The 23,848-nt window shown below is 40.2% G+C and overlaps 1 protein-coding gene across 1 annotated transcript in view; it reads right to left on the bottom strand.

Annotated features, from left to right (window-relative positions):
* Positions 1-19,540: 19,540 nt before the first annotated feature.
* LOC132399902 (translocating chain-associated membrane protein 1-like) overlaps positions 19,541-23,848 on the bottom strand; it is a 123,416-nt gene continuing 119,108 nt past the window's right edge. Inside the window, exon 11 of the mRNA XM_059980801.1 lies at positions 19,541-22,929. Within this exon, the coding sequence (XP_059836784.1) occupies positions 22,856-22,929 (74 nt within the window). The 3' untranslated portion in view covers positions 19,541-22,855. The remainder of the gene's footprint in view (positions 22,930-23,848) is intronic.

The following is a 23,848-nucleotide window of genomic DNA, read 5'->3' as shown; positions in this document are numbered from 1 at the left end:
GTACATGATGCTGGAGTGCTGGCCCAATTTCCATAAGGATCTCTGCTAGGATCCCTTCAACACTAGTGGCTATGTTGCTTTTCAGGCTCCAGATGGCATCATGACCCTCTTTCATACTGAGAGGTTCCCCCATGTCTTCTCTCACAGATCTCTGGAGGATTTGTTTAGCAATGATGTCACAATTAAGAAGTTCTTGAAAGTCCTCTCTCCATCAATCATTGATAGCCTTCTGAACCTTTAGCAATTTCTTCCTATCCTTTGAGTGCAGGGAGTTTAATCTGAAGCAATTTGGACTATTTTGATAGCACTGAAGAAGCATCTCATGTCACCAGAGGCTGCCACTGTTGGAACATGAGATTATTTGAGTTGTCATCTGTTTGACCCAGTCTGACCATTCTCCTCTGACTTCTCTCATTAACAAGGCAGTTTTATCTGCAGAGCTGCCACACTGGATTTTTTTTTTTGGGGGGGGGGGAGCCTTTGCTATTCTCTGTAAAGTCCAGAGACTGTTGTGTGTAAAAATCCCAGGAGATCAGCAGTTTCTGAGATACTCAAGCCACTCTATCTAAACCAACAATCATTCCACAGTCAAAGTCTCTTAGAAAACATTTTTTCCCCATTCTGATGTTTGGAAACAATAAACAACAACTGAACTTCTTGACCATGTCTGCATGCTTTTATGCACTAAATTGCTGGCACATGATTGGCTGATTAGATATTTACATTAATGAGCAGGTCTACCTAATAAAGTGGCCACTATGTTGGTGCAAAGCAGTTTGACCAGTATAACCCAGAAAGCTGGACTATTTAACAGAAGAATCAAGGTCATAGAGATAATTGGGCATCAGTTTAATATTTGCTGGGACGTAAATTCAAATTTTAACATTGAAGTGGATTTTAAGCTTTTGTTCATTCCTCAGAATGTCAATTCATTGAGAAGTCTATGCTGCCTAGATCAGTATATTGTATAGTATAGGAAAGCTTGCATTTATGCAACATCATAAATATAGTAAAAATCAACTCAAGGCACTTCATTGGAATACAAACAAGATAACATTTAGCAATAAAGTTATGTACAAATAATTAAATAACCTAAGTTAGGATGTTGTAGAGGATAAAAAAAGTCATGGGAAGCACGAAAGAAATATTTTGCCTCTGCTTGAGTTTACTGCGTGGAGAATAGATGTTTTCGGAAACAGAGAAGTTGATAATAAGATTTCCAAGCCATAGATGGCTAGGCCCAGCTGATATTAGAGATACCTTTGCAAATACAATGATGCGGCTTTGGAGTAATGTGATTTGGAGTCAAGTTTTAAAATAGCAGGTACTAGACAGGGCATCTGCTGTACTGGCCCTTGTTTCTCTTGAGACAGCACACTTTGATCTGGTGGTTTGGGGGTTTTAAAATTAAAGATGTGTTATAAGTATATTTGAACTACATGATATCAGAGTATTCATCTGGCCCACAATGGTTGACTAAAAATAACTATCATTAATATAAAAATGATATGGTGAGTTCAGAGGAATAGAAGATCCCCTGAAAATTACAATCACCAGAGCTTATACCAAGTTCAGTTTATCCTAGGTAACTGTTTTGCCAACATAGCATGCCCACAACACACGGCAGAACACAAACAACAGCAAAACAAGCCCTGTTCCTCCCTCCCACCTATGGACATGCGCAGTCATCTAACCCCAAGACAGACCATTGTCCTTGGACTCCAGCGAACGCAGACACGTAGGCATTGGGCCTTCTGCTACCCCAGTGGAATCACAGAGATTCACAGAGCTGAGGTTCTGGACAATGGGCCTCAATCCTCAACATCAACCCCAGGACTTACCAGTACTGAACATCAGGTCTCAAACTCCGGACTTGCCGATGGCGGGGATGAGGGCCTAAATACTAGGTTTCCAACTCCAGTCTCACTGATTTGCAAAACCAGGAGGTCATCGGACTTCATTCCTCCTGCCCACATGAAACCCCGATTCCGGAACCTGCTGACAACTCAATAGATTTAAGTAAAATGGTTCAAAATTTATAATAGACAATAGGTGCAGAAGTAGACCATTCAGCCCCTCGAGTCTGCACCGCCATTCTGAGATCATGGCTGATCATTCACTGTCAATACCCAGTCCCTGCCTTGTCCCCATATCCCTTGATTCCCCTATCCATCAGATATCTATCCAGCTCCTTCTTGAAAGCATCCAGAGAATTGGCCTCCACCATCTTCCGAGGCAGTGCATTCCACACCTCCACAACTCTCTGGAAGAAGAAGCTCTTCCTCAACTCTGTTTTAAATAACTGACCTCTTATTCTCAATCCATGCCCTCTGGTACTGGACTCTCCCAACATCTGGAACATATTTCCTGCCTCAATCCTATCAAATCCTTTAATTATCTTAAACGTTTCAATCAGATCCCCTCTCAATCTCCTCAATTCCAGCGTGTACAAGCCCAATCTCTCCAATCTCTCTGCGTAAGACAGCCCTGCCATCCCAGAAATCAACCTAGTGAATCTACGCTGCACTTCCTCAATTGCCAGAATGTCCTTCCTTAAACCTGGAGACCAAAACTGTACACAATATTCCAGGTGTGGTCTCACCAGGGCCCTGTACAAATGCAAAAGAACATCCTTGCTCTTGTATTCAATTCCCCTTGTAACAAAGGCCAACATTCCATTTGCCCTCTTCACTGCCTGTTGCACTTGCTCATTCACCTTCATTGACTGGTGAACTAGGACTCCTAGGTCTCTTTGCATTTCTCCCTTACCTAACTTGACACCGTTCAGACAATACTCTGCCCTCTTGTTCCAGCTTCCAAAGTGGATAACTTCACATTTATTCACATTGAATGACATCTGCCAAGTATCTGCCCACTCACTCAGCCTATCCAAGTCTCCCTGTATTCTCCTAACGTCCTCTTCGCATGTCACACTGCCACCCAGTTTAGTATCGTCAGCAAACTTGCTGATATAGTTTTCAATGCCCTCATCTAAATCATTGACATAAATCGTAAAGAGCTGTGGTCCCAATACAGAGCCCTGTGGTAACCCACTAGTCACCTCCAGCCAGTCTGAGAAACACCCATTCACTGCTACCCTTTGCTTTCTATCTGCCAACCAGTTTTCTATCCATGTTGAAACCCTGCCCCCAATGCCATGAGCTCTGATTTTACTCACCAATCTCCTATGTGGCACCTTATCGAATGCCTTCTGAAAATCTAGGTACACAACATCTACTGGCTTACCCTCGTCTAACATCCTTGTTACACCCTCAAAAAACTCCAACAGATTAGTCAAGCATGATTTGTCCTTGGTAAATCCATGCTGGCTCGGCCTAATCCTATTTCTGCCATCTAGATGTGCCACTATTTCGTCCTTAATAATGGACTCAAGCATCTTCCCCACGACTGACGTTAGGCTAACAGGGCGATAGTTCTCCGTTTTCTCCTTCCCTCCCTTCTTGAAAAGTGGGACAACATTAGCCACTCTCCAATCTTCAGGAACTGATCCTGAATCTAAGGAACATTGGAAAATGATTCCCAATGCATCCGCAATTTCCTGAGCCACCTCTTTTAGAACCCTTGGATGCAGACCATCTGGACCCGGGGATTTATTAGCCTTCAGTCCTACCAGTCTACTCATCACAGTTTCTTTCCTAATGTCAATCTGTCTCAATTCCTCTGATATCTTATGACCCTGGCCCAACCATACATCTGGGAGATTGCTTGTGTCCTCCCTGGTGAAGACAGATCTAAAGTATGCATTAAATTCTGTTGCCATTTCCCTGTTTCCCATAACAATTTCTCCCAATTCATTCTTCAAGGGGCCAACATTGTTCTTAACTATCTTCTTTCTCTTCACATAGCTAAAAAAGCTTTTGCTATCCCCTTTTATATTCCTGGCTAGACTGAGCTCATACCTAATTTTTTTCTCTCCGTATTGCTTTATTAGTTAAGATCTGCTGTTCCTTAAAACTTTCCCAATCATCTGTATTCCCACTCATCTTAGCCCTGTCATACTTCTTTTTCTTTAATGCTATACAATCTCTGACTTCCTTTGTCAACCACTGTGGCCCCTTCCCCCTCTTTGAATCCTTCCTTCTCATTGGAATGAACTGTATTTGCATCTTTTGTATTATGCCCAAGAATATCTGCCACTGCTGATCCACTGTCTTTCCTGCCAGGGCATCCGCCCATTTAACTTTGGCCAGCTCTTCCCTCATGGCTCCGTAGTCTCCTTTATTTAATTGCAACACTGACACCTCTGATCTGCCCTTATCCCTCTCAAATTGTAGATAAAAACTTATCATGTTATGATCACTACTTCCTAATGGCTCCTTTACTTCAAGATCACTTATCAATTCCTGTGCATTACACATCACCAAGTCCAAAATAGCCTTGTTCCTGGTTGGCTCAAGCACAAGCTGTTCCAAAAATACATCCCTTAGACACTCCACAAACTCCCTATCCTGGGGTCCAGCACCTACCTGATTCTCCCAGTCCACCTGCATGTTGAAATCTCCCATAACGACTGCATTACCTTTAGCACATGCCAATTTTAACTCCCTAATCAACTTGTACCCAATATCCACGCTACTGTTTGGGGGCCTGTACACAACACCCATTAGGGTCTTTTTACCCTTACTGTTCCTCAGCTCAATTCACACAGACTCTACTTCCCCTGTTCCCAAGTCACCTCTTGCTAAGGACTGAATCTCATTCCTCACCAACAGGGCCACCCCACCCCCTCTTCCCATATTTCTGTCTCTACGATAGCACGTATACCCTGGTACACTCAATTCCCAGGCCTGATCCCCTTGCAGCCATGTCTCCGTTATCCCAACAATATCGTAGTTCCCCATTTTCATCTGAGCTTCAAGCTCATCTGTCTTATTTCTGACACTACGCGCATTCAAGTACTCTTAGCCCATTCCTCCTCTCTTTGCTTAAAACACTGTCTACTGTACCTAACCCAGCTCCTTGAACTTCCATCGGGCAAATTGCACCCTGAATTTTGATGACCTTCTCAAGATCACCCAAACCTTGTACACATTTAACCCCATGCACCTTCTGACCAACCCTCTGGATCTGGATCCCTGCCCCCTGCACATCTAGTTTAACCCCCCCCCCCCCCGAGCAGCACTGGCAAATACTCCTGCAAGAATGTTAGTACCCCTCCGGTTCAGATGTAGACCATCCCTTCGAAACAGATCCCAATGTCCCTGGAACAAAGACCAATTATCCAAAAACCTGAACCCTTCCTTCCTGCACCATGCTCTCAGCCTCGTATTAATATGCATAATCATTCTATTCTTCGCCTCACTCGCACGTGGCACAGGTAGCAATCCCGAGATTGTCACCCTGGAGGTCCTGCCTTTCAGCTTCACTCCTAACTCCCTGAACTCTCTAAGCAGGACCCCCTGACTCACCTTACCTACATCATTGGTCCCTACATGGACCACTACATCTGGGTTCATGCCCTCACTCTCAAGAATAGCCTGCACCCGATCTGAGATGTCCCGGACCCTGGCACCAGGGAGGCAACATACCATCCGAGACTCCCGATCTGCCCCACAAAATCTCCTATCTGCCCCCCTAACTATAGAGTCCCCTAAAACTATCGCTCTCTTCTCTTCCCTCCTCCCCTTTCTAGTTGAGGGTTCAACCTCTGTGCCAGAGGCAGGACCACTACAACTCATTCCTGGTAGGTCATCCCCATCAACAGTATCCAGTACGGTATACTTATTGTTAACGGGAATGGCCGCAGGGGTGCTCTGCTCTCTCTGCCTGCTCCCCCTGCCTCTCTGGACCGTCACCCATCTGCCTACTTGGTTTTTTGGTGTGACTACCTCCTGATAACTCCTATCTATCTCTGCCTCCACCTCCCGAATGATCCGTAGTTCATCCAGCTCCTGCTCCAACTCCCTAACTCGGTCTGATAGGAGCTGCAGCTGGACGCACCTTTTGCAGGTGTGGTCATCAGGGACAACTGTGTTGACCCTGACCTCCCACATACTGCATACAGAGCACACCACTGCTCTGACTGTCTCCCCCATACCTGAACTGGATTAATAGAATGTCTAAAAAGCACCTAGCGACCTTACCTTCTTCCCCTCAGCGAGCAATCACACAGGCTTACCGAAGTCCCCTTACGCTGAAGCCCACTTAGCCAAAGCCCAGGACTCTGCTTCCAAGGACTCCGTGGAATAAGATAGAACTTATCACATAGAAGTCTCACTATCTGGAACATGCTCTCTCCTCATGTACAGGAGGAGGAGGTACAGGAGCCAGTGTTCAGCCTGAATAACTGGATGCTCCTTTCTAAAAGAGAGGGCATTTTACTTTGGAAGAGATGTTAGACTAACGCTTCATTTGTTATCTCAAAGTAAAAGCATTTCATAAGATGTATAGCACAAAAAGAGGCCCTAAGACTATCCAGTCCTTAAGGAAGTCAGAGAGTCATATGACACACAAACAGGTTGATCAGCTCACAAAGTTTGCTTTAACTGTCAACCACCCATTTACATTCATCCTATTATATTCCCCCACATTTCCCTCAACTCTATTGAGTTTTGTCTTATCATGCTATGGGCAATTTGCTGTGCCCAGATCATCAACCAATATCCATGAATTGGAAACTGGGGAAACCCATGCAGCCACATAGAGTGCTGGTGGTCAGGACTGAGTTTGGGTTGACAGAGTTGTGGAGCTGTAGGTTTACTAGGTGCACCATTTACTCGAGCTTCTTGGAGTCTTCTTCACCTAACTCTTTCTAACAAACCCTCTATCCTGTTCTTCCTGACAAGCTTTGCCTTAACGGTACCTATTACATGCATTTCAATACTAACTGCAATCGGATTCTCACTTTTCTTCTTAAGAGTTTTCTTCTTAAGACCCCATGTGGAAACATTTTCTCTAACCCTTCATAATGTTAAAGACTGTATTAGATCACTCCTCTTTTTGATTAAGTAGAGAGAGACCCGATCAGTTATTTCTTTCCCGATAATATTGATATAATCTTTTTTAATCTTCTTTTCATCCTCAATGAAGCCTCTATGACATTTTTATAGTACCATTACAAAATCTTTATACAGTTCTCTAAATGTGGTGTAATCAAGGTTCAATACAGGTTCAGTGTAGCTTAATTTTTTGTTTTTGTCCTTCTGTTTGGTTTGGTTATTTTGCTCACTTGTTGCATATGATACAGATAGTTGTGCTCTGCAGGTTTTCCTAACAAAATTACTGTCTCACAATTATTGACATTGAACTTAATTTGACTATTACAGAGGATTCTATTTGGCCCATTTAAGCTGCTGTCACAACTAGCTGAAGTTTCATGGAAATAGTTTAAAAAGGTTTCTTTAAAAGTCAAATTATCACTTAACAGAGTAACAAATTATGTATTTAAATGAAATACAGAACAAATTAGGACATATCAATACTAATAGTGGTTGTCTGTCATATCCAGTGATAACAGGAAACCTGTGCAGACGAGTTTTCAAAGTGGAAAAACCGTTGCACTGGGGCAGTTACATTCTCTTGACTTTGGAAGTCTGGATACAGTGGTACAAGGAGCTATGTTCCCTCTAAGCTGTGCGCGTGCACACACGTTTTTCAACCAGCGCACAGAGAAAATTAATATACACATAAAAGGTTAGTTACCTAAAATAATGTAGTAATTAATAATTAAAATTATTGAAAATAATCTTTTAGCTAAATGTTTCTGTTAACTAGTTAGTCGGTTCTTCAAATGCCACAATGCAAATCACTAATTTACATCACCTCACCTTTCCTATTCCAGTTTGTACAGCTGCATCATGGCAGCAGCCATCTTTGGCAAACAGTGTTCATATCGTAAAGTTTACAAAGATCTGTTTCAAATCCTGTAGATAGCTTACTAAGTTTTTATTGAAAAAATATTGATTCACAATGTCGAATTCACATTGTGTCGAAAACATCACAGTGAATACAAGTTCGCTGTTGGCTTTTATAAATAGTCTTTGTGTTCATTTAGAAGAAAGGTTTCCTGAAGAGGTTTCCTGGTGAGCATGTCACCAACATGCTCTCTAACCTTCAATGGGAACCACTTGAAAACCAACGTACTAAACTACGGTTAATCTCCATTTTCAAAGAAGTTCAGAACATCACTCCATCAAACATCCAAATTCGTCACAGGGTCAGTTCAACTCAACAGCAAACTGGACCTTACATACTGGAAACCCCTTCATTCAACAAGATTTGCTACCAGTACTCCCTCTACCCAAGATCAACAAGAGAGTGGAACACAAAGAATACTGCAGATGCTGTGGTCAAATCAAGATGTACAGAAAAGCTGGATGAACTCAGCAGGTCAGGCAGCATCTGTTGAGAGAAGCAGTCAACGTTTCGGGTCGAGACCCTTCGTCAGGAGAGTGGAATCTTCTGCCGCCAGACCTGCACAGTATTTCTGACATTAATATTTTTAAAGATAGACTCAATCAAATCAACTTAGGGAATCTAGTCAAAAAAGCTCACTTTACAATTTAACCCTCACACTGTTCACACCAACTGCATGTTATAACAGCCATCTGGCAGTGCTTGCGCAGTACCAAGAAGAAGCAGAAGAAGATGAGGTACAAGAATGGTCAGCTTTTGATTTCTCCGCAATTACAGATTGTGACTTCACATTTGGCGATGAACAAGTTAATGCCTTGTCTAAAATATCATGATCTTCTAGCTGAAAATACTGTAATAGTTTAATGATTTCAAATTTTCCATGCAAGAAAAATTAAATCCAAACTAATTTCAAACTTTGCTCAAATGGTGGCATTTGTACTTCAAAATGAACAGTTTTGCGACCTTGCACAGATGATGGACATTGCTGGAACCTTTCTTGCATCTAGTGTGGACTGTGAGCGAGGTTTTAACCTAATGAACCAACTCAAAAACAAGCTGAGAAACCATTTAGGTGAATGTCATTTGGATATGTTAATGAGAATCAAAAGCTATCAATTGGATAGAAGTTCTATTAGTCTAGATAGAGTTTACAAAGAATGGGTAAATGCCAAAGACAGGAGAGAGAAAAAATAAGTGATTTAAATATGTATGTTATTTTGTTGTTATTCTGTGCAGTTATATGTCAAATATTTTGTAAATCTACATAAACTGTGCCATGTGTGCATTCAGTGTGCACATACTTTTGTCACAGGAAAAAAATTTGCACAACATAAGATTTTTGCGCACACTGACTACTAAAATTTCGAGGATACATTGACAAGGAGGCATTACAGCCAGGGTCTTCTTAGTTGCAATGGATGACCATGACTTCTTCTTTGCCTCGTCTTTCCCTTCGCTCTCCATGGAGCATTGCAGGTTCATCTTCGTGGCTGTTGGATCTTATCTGTCCAGTCCCTTTCTCATAGGGTATGAGATCTGCCAGCTACCCTCACCTGGTTTAGCCTGCCTATCAAAGTAGTATACCAGGGTGTGGCCATTGCCAAATGTAAAAAGCTACTAGGAGCCAAAGGTGAGGGCTGGTTGTCCGGTGGGATCCAATGGTAACATTGAAGATGATTGTTGATACCATCAAATTCTTTCTAGTTTCTAACTTGTTGAAGTATTGAAATAATTTCATTTTCACTCCTGGCTGTTTCTGGCATGTCAAAGCCTGGATGCTTGGCACTGCAGTGAACAAATCAGTTCTGAAATGTCTTACTGCTTATTTCTTACCAACTATCAGTGACAACAATCACTGCTTTTTGATCATAAGCACATAATTGATACTACTTAAAATCAATTCACTCTAAGCACTGTCCCAAGTCAGCAGCATAGTGCCCCAAATAAATTAAGGGAATCACACCAATTTTCAGAATTAGTTTTTGTTCCTTAAGAATTGTCCCAAATAAGCAGTTATCCTAATTAACTGATGGCCCAAATAAACAGAATCCACTGTATTTGTTTTTGTTTCCAAAATTCCCTAAAACAAATGTAATTTGTTGGCATCTGGCTCAATGTTGATTGCTCCCTCAAACTTATTAACATTTCTGAATTTTGATGTTCTTAAAATCAAATAGAATCAGGTTTATTGTCTCTGACGTGTAGTGCTCCAGCAACTGTATAGTGAAGGACATAAAATTACTGTAAGCTACAAAAAGAAATAAATAGCGCAAAAGATGAACAATGAGGTATTATTCTGTATCATTCAGTAATCTGATAGCAGAAGGAAAGAAGCCGTTGAGTGTGGGTTTTCAGGTTCCTGTGTCTCCTTCTTGGTGGTAAGGCAAAGAAGGCATGTTCTAGACGATAAGGGTTTTTAATAATGGATGCTGTCTTCTTGAGGCACTACTTCTTGAAGATACCCTTGATGACAGGGAGGATTTTTCCCATGATGGAACTGGAAGATTCTAAAACTCTCTGCCGCCTCTTGCAATCCTGTGCATTGGAGGCTCCATACCAGGCTGTGATGTAGGCAGCCAGAAGGCTCTCCACCTGTAGAAATTTGTAAGTATCTTTGGTGGCATACCAAATCTCCTCAAATTCCTAATGAAGTATAGCCACTGGTGTGCCTTCATTGTGATTGCATCAACGTGTTAATGCTCTGAGATGTTGACTCCCGGGAACTTGAGCTGCTTATTCTTTCTACCACTGACCTCTCAAAGAGGACTGACATGTGTTCTATCAACTTCCCCTTCCCAAAGTTCCTTGGTCTTGCTGATATTAAATGGGGGGGAATTTTACTGCCACACCACTCAACCAGCTAATCTGGCTCATTCCTGTAGAGCTCCATGTCGCCATTGGAGATTCAGCCAATAACAGTGAAGTTATCAGTGAATTTATAGAGGGTGTTTGAGCTGTGTCTAGCCAACTATCATGAATGTAGAAAGAGTAGAGCCGTGGGCTGAGGATGCATCCTTGACGTGTTCATTGTTGGCAAGGAGGAGATGTTATTACCAATCCATACTGACTGTGGTCTCCCAACAAGAAGGTTTTGAGTATCTGGATTGCTGTTTGTGAACTCCACAATATAGCCATCAGCAGATTGTAAATCTCCTGGTTGATCCAAGGCTTCTGGTTTGGGAAAACCTGGCATGTTCTGTAACACATACGCTCATCCACACAGATCTTGATTAAGTTGCTGATGGCTGTGGTATATTCATATAATCAAAGTACGATTCATATTGATGTAAACTGTGATTAAATATGGCCACACCACTGATTCATGAATAATACAGTTATCCACCTTTTTTAGAATGACTTTCTTTAGCTCCAGCTCCAAATATTGGAAATGCATGGGTTCTACCAGTGCGGCGTGTGATCAAGTGGCTAAGACCACTTAACCACTTGGTCAGTATAGTGATCTGAAGGTCACTAGCTGAGGCAGTGTGTTGTATCCTTGAGCAAGGCACTTAACCACACATTGCTCTGTGACGACACCAGTGCCAAGCTGTATGGGTCCTAATGCCCTTCCCTTGGACAACATCGGTTGCGTGGAGAGGGGAGACTTGCAGCTTGGGCAACTGCAGGTCTTCCATACAAACTTGCCCAGGCCTCAGTCATCATTGAAAATTGATGGTCAGCCGAAGAGAATACCTAGAAACTGCTCCACAAACAACCATCTGTTATAATTCCCCTGACTCCACAATCTCTAAATCATTAAGACCTTTTGAAAATTTAGGTAATTTGCATCCAGTACAATATTTTTGTCTATTATGATTATTAAATCCTCAAAATGTTCAATAACTTTGGTCAGACAGGATCCTGTCATTTAAATGCCATGTTGGATATTCACATTTCTGTTTTTGTTTGCTTTCAGATAATTGCCTTATCCCTCTTTTAACATGTTTCTGTTATTGTACCTCACCAAAATAAAGCTAACCAATCAATAATATTCTGGACAAACTCTGCCCCCTTCTCTAGTACAATCTTCTTTTAAATTATTAAATATGAGCAACAATGTGTAGCATGCTCCCTAGATTCCTTTTAAAATATGAGGATGCAATGCATCTAATCTAAGAATCTCATTCTCTTTGAGTTTAATATTTCTGTTCATTCTGTTTTAAACACAATCATATTTCTATTCACCATCCTTTGTATTGTTAATCTATTCTCCTGGTAAACATGATAGGAAAATAACTTAATATTTCCACCATTTCCTTATCATTACCTCCCTATTATCCTATCTATCCATTAATAGCCTGTTTCTATTCTGAACTTCTTAGCCTTGATGTACCTGTAAAGTATTTTATATTCTTTGATTACTTAATTTCATTGTTCTTTGTGTTCTTATTTTTTTTTCACTTTCCTAATGCATTTGTATTCCCTTTTATCTCTCCCCTGCTGTCAATGTACTTAATCTATGCCTCTGTCCTTACTGGCAATTGCTCCCTCAAGTCTTTATTAATCGACACACTCAAGGGTTTTTTTTTAGCTTGTATTTTCTCTCTACCAAAATTTATCTTTCCTGCACCCTGTCAAACACTGTTATAAATGTTCCCCATTGCTGTTCTGTATCATTGTTTGCCAACATTGCTGTCAATTTTATCTTTGAAAATCCTACTCTAACCTGCTCCAAAATCTCTAGTTTCTTGGGTCTGTTATCATGGCTTTGCACTTTACCTTTCTGTATAACATTATCTTAAAGTGCATGTATGATGCTTACCACTGCTTGGATGTTCACACTCATCTTCATCTAATCTGGTTCATTCCCATTACTTGATTGTGATCATATCTTCCTTTGCTACATTAAAAACAGGGTCAATATTCTAAACATTGTCAAAACTTCATTACCTAATACTGTTTACTTTTTGCATGTGTGTCAGTTAAGGTTGGCCAGTGAGCCTGAGATCAGTGGTACAATAATTATTAGATGAAGATCTTAGAGAGCAGATTTCCTTCACATTTGGAAAAACATGTACTTGTTATTGATAGCCAGCATGGTTTTGTGCAAGGAGGTCACATCTTATAAACCAGACTGAGGTTTTCTGGGATGGGGTGGCACAGCAACATAGCAATTAGTGTAATGCTATTACAACACCAGCTGTAAGATTGGGGTTCAACTCCCTTTGCTGTCTGTAAGGAGTTTGTACATTTGCCCCAAAATGGAATGGGTTTTGTTCAAGTATTTTGGCTTCTTCCCACATTCCAAAGATGTACGGTTTGGGTTAGTGATTTGTGGGCATGCAATGTTGGTGCCGGAAGTGTGGTGACACTTACGGGCAGCCCAGCCCAGTTGTTGCTGATTTGATATGATGCATTTCACTGTATGTCTCTGTGTACTACATGTGACAAATAAAGCTATTTTTAAGGAGGTAATGGATCTAATTGTTGAGAGTAGGGCAGTGGATATTGTCTATATGGTTTTTAGTAAACCATTTAACAATCCTTCATGGTAGGCTCTTTCAAAAAATTAAGGCACATGAATTCAATGTTCTGGTCACTCTGAACAGCAAAATTGGCCTGGCTATCGAAGACAGAGGGTAGAGGTGCAGGGATGTTATTCTGATTAAAAGTCTGATAGCCTTGTATTCCACAGAGCACTGTGCTTCAACCTCTGTTTGTGAGATACATAGTAATGATTTGGATGAAGATGGAGGTTGGCTGATCGCTAAGTTTGCAGTCAACATGAAAATGGATGGACCTGTAGATGGTAAAGAAGGTTGTCAAATTATATAGCAGGATTTGATTTCTTGATTACTCTGGTCATGAAGGGTTATGGGGAGAGGGCAGGAGAATGGAGTTGAGAAAGAAAGTGATTCAATCATGAAGTGGTGGAGCAGATTCAATGGGCTAAATGGCTTAATTCTGCTTCTGTCTCTTATGGTCTTATGATATACATTCAGTGGACACTTTGAGATATTTCCCATTCATGGTCTGCTACTGCTGTAGCCAATTCACTTCAAGGTTTGATGTGTTGTGCATTCACAGATCCTCTTCTGCACACCACTGTTGTAATGTGTGGTTATTTGAGTTACTGTCACCTTCCTGACAGCTTGAAATAGTCTGGCCATTCTCCTCTGGCCTCTCTCATTAACAAGACACTTTCCACTATAGAACTGCTGCTCACTGAATGTTTTTCACACCATTCTCTGTAAACTCTTCTAGACACTGGTGTGCGTGAAAATCCCAGGAGATCAATGTTTCTGAGATACTGAAGCCACTCAATCACCAACAATCTCTCCATGGTCAAAGTCACTGAGATCACATTTCTTTCCCATTTTGATGTTTGGTCTATCAGGTCACTTCTATCAGTTCACCTCTCATCCTCCATCGCTCCAAGGAGAAAAGACCAAATTCACTCAACCTAGTCTCATAAGGCATGCTCCCCAAACTAAACAATATAAATCTCCTCTGTACCCTTTCTATGGTTTCCATGTCCTTCCCATAGTGAGGCAACCAAAATTTAGCACAGTACTCCAAGTGGGGTCTTGAACAGCTGTAACATTACCTCTCGACTCTTAAACTCAATTCCATGATTGATGAATGCCAATGCACCATATGCCTTTTTAACCATGGAGTCAACCTGCGTATCAGCTTTTAAGTGTCCTATGGACTCAGACCCCAAGATCCCTCTGATCCTCCACACTGCCAAGAGTCTTGCCATTAATGCAATATTCTGCCCTCATACTTGTCCTACCAAAATGAACCATCTCACACTTATTTGGGTTGAACTCCATCTGCCACTTCTTAGCTCAGTTTTGAATCCTATCAATGTCCCGCTGTAATCTCTGACAGCCCTCCACACTATCCACAACATCTCCAACCTTAGTGTCATCAGCAAACTTACTAATCCATCCCTCCACTTCCTCATCCAGGTCATTTATAAAAAACACAGAGTAGGGGTCCCAGAACAGATCCTTGAGGCACCGGCCTCCATGCAGAATATGACCCATCTACAACCTCTCTTTGCCTTTTGTGGGCGAGCCAGTTCTGGATCCACAAAGCAACGTCCCCTTGGATCCCATGCCTCCTTACTTTCTCAATAAGCCTTGCATGGGGTAGCTTATCAAATGCCTTGCTGAAATCCATATATACTACACCTACTGCTCTTCCTTCATCAATGTGTTTAGTCACATTCTCAAAAAATTCAATCAGGCTTGTAAGGCATGACAAAGCTATGCTGACTATTCCTTATCATACTATGCCTCTCCAAATGTTCATAATCCTGCCTCTCAGGATCTTACTCATCAACTTACCAACCATTGAAGTAAGACTCACTGGCCTATCCAGGACTATCCCTATTCCATTTCTTGAATAAGGGAACAACATCCGCAACCCTCCAATCCTCCGGAACCTCTCCCGTCCTCATTAATGATGCAAAGATCATTGCCAGAGGCTCAGCAATCCCCTCCCTCACTTCCCACAGTAGCCTGGGATACATCCCATCCAGTAGTGGTGCCTTATCCAACTTGATGCTTTCCAAAGCCTCCAGCACATCATCTTCCTTAATATCTACATGCTTAAGCTTTTCAGTCTACTGCAAGTCATGTGGTGAGGGTAGGAATTCCTTCTCCCCTACAGATGTTGTTCAACTTGCTGAGCTCCTCCAGCAGACTTGAGAAAATTTGCAGATGTTGGAAACCCAAGCAACACACAGAAAATGCTGGAGGAACTCAGTAGGCCAGACGGCATCAATGGAAAAGAGTAAGCAGTTGATGTTTCAGACTAAGACCCTTCATCTTAGTCTTTGACTAAGACAAAGGGTTTTGGTCCAAAATGCCAGCTGTTTACTCTTTTTCATAGATGATGCCTGGTCTGCTGAGTTCCTCCAGCATTTTGTGTGTGTTCCTCCAACAGACTGTTACTCTGGATTCCAGTACCTGCAGATCTGAGGTATGGCCACCAGGTGGTGTTCCATAGAATCTAAATGGTCTTCTGATTGTCAGTTCTAAAACGACTTTAAGGAACAGAATTTAAGTTGTAAAAGCTGATTTTAATGGGTTTCTATTGCTGAGGACAGTTAGCTCATTAACACCTCCAGTCCTGCTCATCACTTTAGGCTAGGCTGCCCAAATAACAGCCTGACTTAGACAGAAACCTCATGTTTGTGTTGTACATCCTACCAAGCTAACCAGAAGCTGGTGGTATTGAGGATTATTTCATTCACTGCTGTTGTTGGTAACTTAGGAGACAATTGTATTCATCAATCAAAGAATGTTAAAAGCAACACAGATGAAATGCTGGAGGAACTCTTCAGTACCAGTACGGTCTAGGCCCAGATTATCAACTGTTTACTCTTTTCCATAAATGCTACCTGGCCTGCTGAGATCCCAACTCCAATCCCCGCCCCCAGCATTTTGTGTGTATTGGTTTGGATTTCCAGCGTCCACAGACTTTCTCATGTTTAATATTAGAGAATGTTAAATTTGTGTATTATCAAAGTATACTATATACAACCTTGAGATTCATCTCCTTACAGGCAGCCACAAAAAAGAAACCTAACAGAACCTATTGATAAGGGCTATCAAACACCCAATGTGCAGAAATAAGTATCACGCAATCAGTAGAAAGTAAGCAAATAACATTGATGAAATGGCAGAACAGACTCCATGGGCCAAATAGCCTAATTCTGCTCCTATATCTCATTTTGTGAACCAAAGTTCACAAAAGTTGAGTCCACAGCCACGAAGCCAGCCACAGCTGGTCCAGAAGACCTTTAGTTGCAGGCAATAGCCTCAGTTCAGTGCAGAGATGAGTAAAGCTTGCTAAGCAGTGAGCCAAACAATGGCTTGTCCCTCTCTTTTGGCCTTGACACTCTGAGCTTTTCAATCTGGTCCAGCACTTAAATCGGCCAAACCTCAGCTCATTCCTCGGTCTCAGCCCCTAAGTCCCATCACCTTTATACGCACTCGGGCCCAGGACCCACTGCCTCAATTCAGCTGTAGCTGAGCTTTCCAATCCGGCAAAGCGCTTAAATCTGTCAAACATAAGCACGTTCCTCACTCTTGGGCCCAGGCCTCACCACTTCAATTCAGCCCGTACCCACCATGCAGCAACTGTCCTGCGCTTCTGAGACTTCTATTCACACTACAAAGATGCCAGCTTGTACAGGTGATTCAACTCCAAAAGGGAAGTTACAGGCTATTGATTGCAGTGATCATTTTACATATAATGTCTTTTGTTTTCTGCCAGTAAATTGTCATTGTCTTACCAGCACTATCTTCAACATTAATGGAAAATTACCCTTGTAATCTGTTTGTGAGAGGCTTGTCAAGGGATAAATTATAACAATTCTAATTACAGCATTTTGGCAGAATCTGTTTCTGTAATTTTTATGTTATTATCATTCTAAAATTTATATGTTATCCTTAAGTTCCTAAATGGCCTGCTGTTTGTTCAATTGTGGATTCTTAAATGAGTAATCTGCATGTATTGTATGGTAGTTACTGCAATTAGGCTACTGTATGTGATTGAAAGTAAATGTCTGACTACATGATACTCTAAATTTTAAGGCATAAGTCAAGTTGTTAAAAATGTGAAAGTCCTCCAGTACCTTGTTTCCTTTCTACTCCTGTTGTAATTATTCTGGTTGCTTGTCCTTCATGCAAATCTGAAATTAACACAATGCATTGTACTTGAATGTAAGAGATGGATGAGAATAGGAAGAAAGTAGTACTTCTACTCCGAACTCTCCATCCAAAGTGAAGGATGTAATTAAATGTGTTACGTACCCCGTAACTGGGTCACTTACCAGCAAAGATAGAGAGGTCCGTTGAAGTCTGATGGTACTATTTTTAACAGTATTTATACACAAATACACAAAATAATATCAATGCAAACATAAGGATAATATACGTCGTCAATACTAAATCTAAAAGCGCGGGTCTAATAATAATCAATAAGAAATAGCTCTATCGTTGTCTAGGGGATAATGTATTGTCCGATGGAAATATAAAAGTCACTTTAGTTCATTCAAGCTGCAGCGTTTTGGTTTGAGAGAAAGACGGGTTAAAACTTGCCCAGTCCTTTTATGATGTCAATCCTTCGAGAGTCATTGGAAGTTGATTTCCCCGTTGTTAGCTAAAAACCATTCTCCATGGTCAAGGCACACCGATTCCGGGGCAAGTGGAAACAGATGCACATGGTCTTCCCACCGGCTTTTGCTATTATGGGATCGCTAGCGTTTCTTCTGGTGCGTCTGAGTGGCTGTTCCCACAGACCCTCTTTTATCCTGACTCACAGGGTCTCAGATGTCAATCAGGTTGAGATGATGCAATCCCTCCACCAACCTCCCCCTCAGTTCATTGCCTGGGAGCTTCCATTCATCGTACAGGATGCAATACACAAGTCCGTCTCCAAGAGACAATAGCCGGTATCAATGGGTCCGCCTTTCGGAGGCCAGGACACATTCCACTCTTTGTGAATTCTGCATGTCTTTCTCTCATTTCCTGGATCTCCTGAACTGACTCAATAGTGATCTTGCGATTCTCACAAAGGAGGGGACTACCCCACACTCTTCGGCCCCTCAGAGCTGTGGTACATTCATAACAAATGTAACAATTAAATGCAATACTTGGTACTTCCAAATAAGACCATTAAGTACAAATTTAGTTTATATTAAAATGGTAGTGGAAACAATGGCCAAATACCACATTTAGATTAAGACCTATTTCTATGCGCAGAAGCATTTTTTCCCCAACATTTTAAATGCTTTCATGCCTTAGCATTTTGTCTGATAAATATCTTCCAAATATCGGGCAACCCACACTAAATGCTGGAGGAACTCAGCAAGCCAGGCAGCATCTGTGAAGGGAGATAAACAAACAGTCGATTTTTTGAGTCAAGATATTACATCAGGACTGGAAAGGAAGCAGGAAGAAACCAAAATAAAGCATGGGTGAGGGTAAGGAGTACAAGCTGAAAAGCGACAGGTGAAACCAGGTGAGGGGGAAGGTGAGTGGGGGAAATAAAGTCAGAACCAGGGAGGTGATAAGTGGAAAAGGTAAAGGGCTGAAGAAGGAATCTGATCGAAGAGGAGGACCAATGGAGAAAGGGCACCAGAGGGAGGTGATGGGCAAGTGAGAAGAGTAGGGGTGAAAGGGGAACTAGAATAGGGAATGGGAAAAGTCATCTGCAAAATCACATGTTCCATCTCTCTTGGATTGTTTTACTAAATTAAAAATGCAATACAAGTGCAAGTTATGTTCATTCACTGCTGATGAACAAATCCATTTGGTGATCAAGAGACTGGCTTCAGTATGAAACTACAAAGCCTTTGGATGACATGGTAACATTCAACCACAAGAAAAGCTTCCATGTTATTATCAGCTGCAGACATAATAACTGACGTCATTCCCATCAGTTCTAAAAAATATTAAATATGAACATTTGACCTCAGGTCAATGAACTATGTCAGATTTTCCATCAGTAGATATGCATCTCTACACAATAGGCCGTTGCCATTATATACAACCGCAAAATATGTTTACTGAATATACATAACTAGCTTGTGTGCTGTCTATGATATGTTAGACAGTTCTGACATCTTCCTCCATATCTAATCACAACATGTGTACTCAGAACATGAGAAAAAGTCAAAATGAAGAACAATCAATAGAATTTTACAGATGAGGCAACAAGTTTATTTTCAAATTACAGAAAGTGGTTTTTATAACAGATTCCAAATGTATTTTCAACTTGCAATACCCTGCTGCCAAACATACATTTACAGAGAGTTTGGCATTTGAAGATATGTTTGGAATAGCAACTAATAAACACAATACTGTGCTCTACAACCCACAACTAAATATAACAAATGACAACATCCGCAGAATTAAATAAAAGTCACCTTGAACTATGTTCTGTTTTACCAGTGGAGGGAAAAATAGCCTTCACTTCACTGATCATAAAGTTGTCTGAACACAAAAATAATGTGTCAGGAACAAGCTATTACAGTTACATTGATTCACAAAATGTATTAGAAAAGAAAATTAACATTTACTTGACTGAATTTAGAAAAGCTTCTGACATTCAGGACTGATTTTCACTATAACCACCTAAATGGTTAGGTTTTATGTCATAATAAAATTTAAGCTGTTGTTTACCCATGGTCCTTTTTATTTCCAAAAGGGTCAATTAAATTTATATATGCTTTTAAGAAAATAGGCTGGAAAACAGCTGCTTTTTGAAATATCCCACTGGAGTTTCAGTATTTCCTCAAGGATAAGATCAATATTCTGTTCAAATCTGCCCACCCCATCAGTCACACAGGATGTCCTGTCTCCCTAGCACTAACAAGTGCAGCAATAACCATATTTTTTCCAGTCTACAGAGAAAATTTAATTAACGCCAACATGCAAATACACCAATAGGGCATCTATAGGGGATGTTTCCTATAGACAGTCCTTTGCCAGAGCTGGATAGAACAATAGGTTGAAAACAGTGCTATTAATGGCAGGACATAAACTTTGTCCTCAACTCCAATCACAAGAGCTTGAGAAAGACTAGAACTTTTACTTCCCTGTAAGTATGTTGATTGTACATGCAACATTCAAAGCAATGGGCAGATGAAAGGAATGTGAACTGTGCTCCAATGTGGGCACCAACACATTGTGTTAATTGGTATGAAATAGTGGGATTTACCTCAACCCTTGTTTTAGGAAACAATTCATGGAATTGTTCATAGAATTTTACAAGAACAATGCAGCTTCCTATTTTTATAGAAAGACAAATTAGGTCAAGTTTAACTTACCTCAGTGGTATTCTACTCAGTGCCATTGTGTAAATGTTTGAATACAGTATCTTTTGTACAAATGACAAAGATGGTGATTCAATATAAATGGAGTGTACATAAATGTACTTTATTTGCATTTGTTTTTTTATGTACATACATAACAATATGGCACATGGCAAACAATTTCTGAATGTAGAATGTGTTACGATAAAATGATGTTAAGTCTAGATGCAGTGATTCAATACAAATGATTTCATATAGGCTTGTACATAAGGCAATTTAGTATGTACATGTGATTTGTTACAATAACTGGACAACTGAATGTATGCATGCTCATTTGGTTTAATGCCACCAACACAATCATTTTTAAAAAATATGTATGCATGTGAAGGATTTTGCAAAAGACAAAACACATACTTACACAAGCCTTCATTTATCAGCTGCTTTGAAAACACTAAAAAAAAATTGAGAGTTGACTGTGCTTATTACAGCATATGGTAGAAGCTCATCAAATTAAAAAGATACATCTTCCCACTACACAGCTTTATCCACAAAGTGGGGATCAGTATGATGTAACTTCCAAAGCTGCACAAGAGTTGGAGGTTCCTTCAGCCCTCCAAAAGACAGAATCTTGCAAATAATCTTTTGGTTAAGACAAAGAAGCCTAAAATAAGTATTTGCTGAAATAGTTGCCCCAAACAAGAAGAATGTCCTGAGAGAAAGAGCTCTTTGAATTGCTTAATTCCTAAAAGAAAACATAATGGAACAAGGCAAATTCCAAATGAAGCATGTTCTGGGAAAATAAACTGTTTTAAAATAATTCTCAGTTCTGTCATGTAAAATAGTTTTGGTGACAATTGTTATTAAATACAAGCTAGTTCCAGATCTGACATCTTAGAACAGCAAAACACTTTTATTTGATTAAAATAAACAATCTTTAAAAAAATACTATTAAAATATGAGAAGGTATAAGTTTGTTTTTGTTTGAGATGAAAGAATCAACAGTGCTGACATAGTAGTTATATTTTGATGCCTTGTCGTATTAAGAGTACAGAAGTAGACAACATTTGTCACGTTAAGGCACAGTCTCCATCATGCATCTAATCGGCAAAGCACTACTTTGACAATCTTAAAGTTACTAAAATGATGAAGAATACACAACATATAACAATGGATTGTGGTGCTCAATTAGCTTTCAAAATAAACTCCCCCACAGTAATATTTTGCTAAGTTATATTGTTGCTGCAACATAGCAGTTTCTGGAGGGTCATTCTTTGCAGCTGAATAAGAACTGAGGAGAGTCTTCAGGGATGGAAGTCAAACACACCCAAAAGATTTTCCTTAAATTATCAAAGTAAAACTGTTTACGAAATGTTCAGACATTAGTGGCAGCATTAATCAATCTTGTAAAAAGATCCTACAGTGCCCCAATGAGTTGCAGTGCTCTACAGCAATAGAAATTACATTTAATTAGACAACATATGTACCTATGAAATGACCATTGCTCAATGATATACTATTGTATCCTTGAGATCAAAGTATGTTTACTGTAACACAGAAGACTGTTACACAGTAATGGTGAGTGAGGCAGAGCTCTCCTTTGGATACTGAGGGAAATACAGTACAAAGAAATCTGAAAAATCGCATGCTTGAACATGTGTGAAGTTTGTTACAGTCTGTCATGTTTTTGCAATCCCTCAAAAAAAAGCAAAGAGAAAAAACATTGGGGGGGGTGAAGAAAGGGTTTAATGAATAAACAAAATGCAAGTTGTGACAAACGTAATCACCAGTTAACAAGATAATCTAATGCATGATTCCAAACATGTCGTTAAGGCAAACACAAAAGTTTTGTGTCTGTTACATTAGTAACATGCTTTTGGTACATGCATCCAAATTGGCTGAATTCTCTCTCACCCTATTTACCACAGCTACCTTCCTATCTGAAAGATCATTCCAAAACTGAAAACACAAAAATAAATTGCATATCAGAGTAGAGCCAAATCATTTGAAAACTTGAAACACAGCTCCATTTCAGACATAATTTCATATCATATAACCAGAAGAGCTTCTCATAAGGGATTTGTCATCAACTTCTTTGCTCAACTCTGATTAGCAGAAAAAGAAAGTTGAATGGTTCAAGGGCGAGACATGATGAACAGATGAAATTATCAGTTTTGTTTCAGAAAGCTCCCATTTTAAAATCCAATTTCATGAAGCTTTTGCTTTCCTTGCACGTGGCGATGTTCCACTTTCTGTCTTCAATGTTCCATTCGATGCATTCGCTGTAAAACATAAGAAAACAATTAAGAACACAAAAGATAAATATTCAAGAAAAACTATATAAATTAGGGTGAGGGTGGGTCTTAATTTATAACTCCCACCAATCCATGCCATATTTTAATTATATCCATAAGCCTATGAAGAGAAGAAAGGGATACAGTCCTGCAAGTCTGTTATTACTATTTTTCCCCCTCAGTTCAAACTTGTACAGACATAGTCAAGCACACTCATTTGTCAATTGCCAGGAACTCTGAGACTATTCTAGTGGTGTTTAGTATTGTGGCTTTCTTACAATTTACAGAGATTTTGCTGTGTAGCCCTAAATGTTTAATACTATGGTGTAGTGTCTTTGGGATGATATCACTTGTAGATATTACTATTGAGAGAATGTATACCCTCCTTATGTTCCAAAGTCATTCAATTTCCTTTTTTAATTCAGCATATTTCTGGTGTTTTTCATTTATTGATTTCTGTATGTTATGAGTGTTTGGAATGGCTATTTCTATTAAATAGGTTGTTCTTGCTTGTTTATCCTGTATTATCCAGATGGATTGTCCATCAGTAATAACTGATCAGTCATAACAATATTTGTGGGATTCTGACTCAAAACTGGATCAAGCTTGTATTTATAGTAAGAAGTGATTTCCTTTGTGAGTTTGTATTTTAAAGCAAGATTCTGATGAATGATGTTTGCCACCTGATTGTGCCTATGTAAGTAATCAGATAAAGTTAAGCTGCAACAAGATACTGTAATGTGTTGGATGATTTGTTTTTTTTCCTTAACATTTCTACATTTATCACCTTGCATTTATTGGTCATTTATTATGTATTTTTGTTGATTTTTTGTGTTAACCACCTGGTCCTTAGTGCCACAAGGAACCCTTTTGGTTCTGGGAAGAGGTCCTCCAACTCTGCGCCAGA

Source organism: Hypanus sabinus, chromosome 9, assembly GCF_030144855.1.
Source record: "Hypanus sabinus isolate sHypSab1 chromosome 9, sHypSab1.hap1, whole genome shotgun sequence".
NCBI lineage: Eukaryota > Metazoa > Chordata > Chondrichthyes > Myliobatiformes > Dasyatidae > Hypanus > Hypanus sabinus.
Note: the sequence above shows the minus strand (reverse complement) of the source record. Positions and strands in the feature narration are given on the sequence as shown.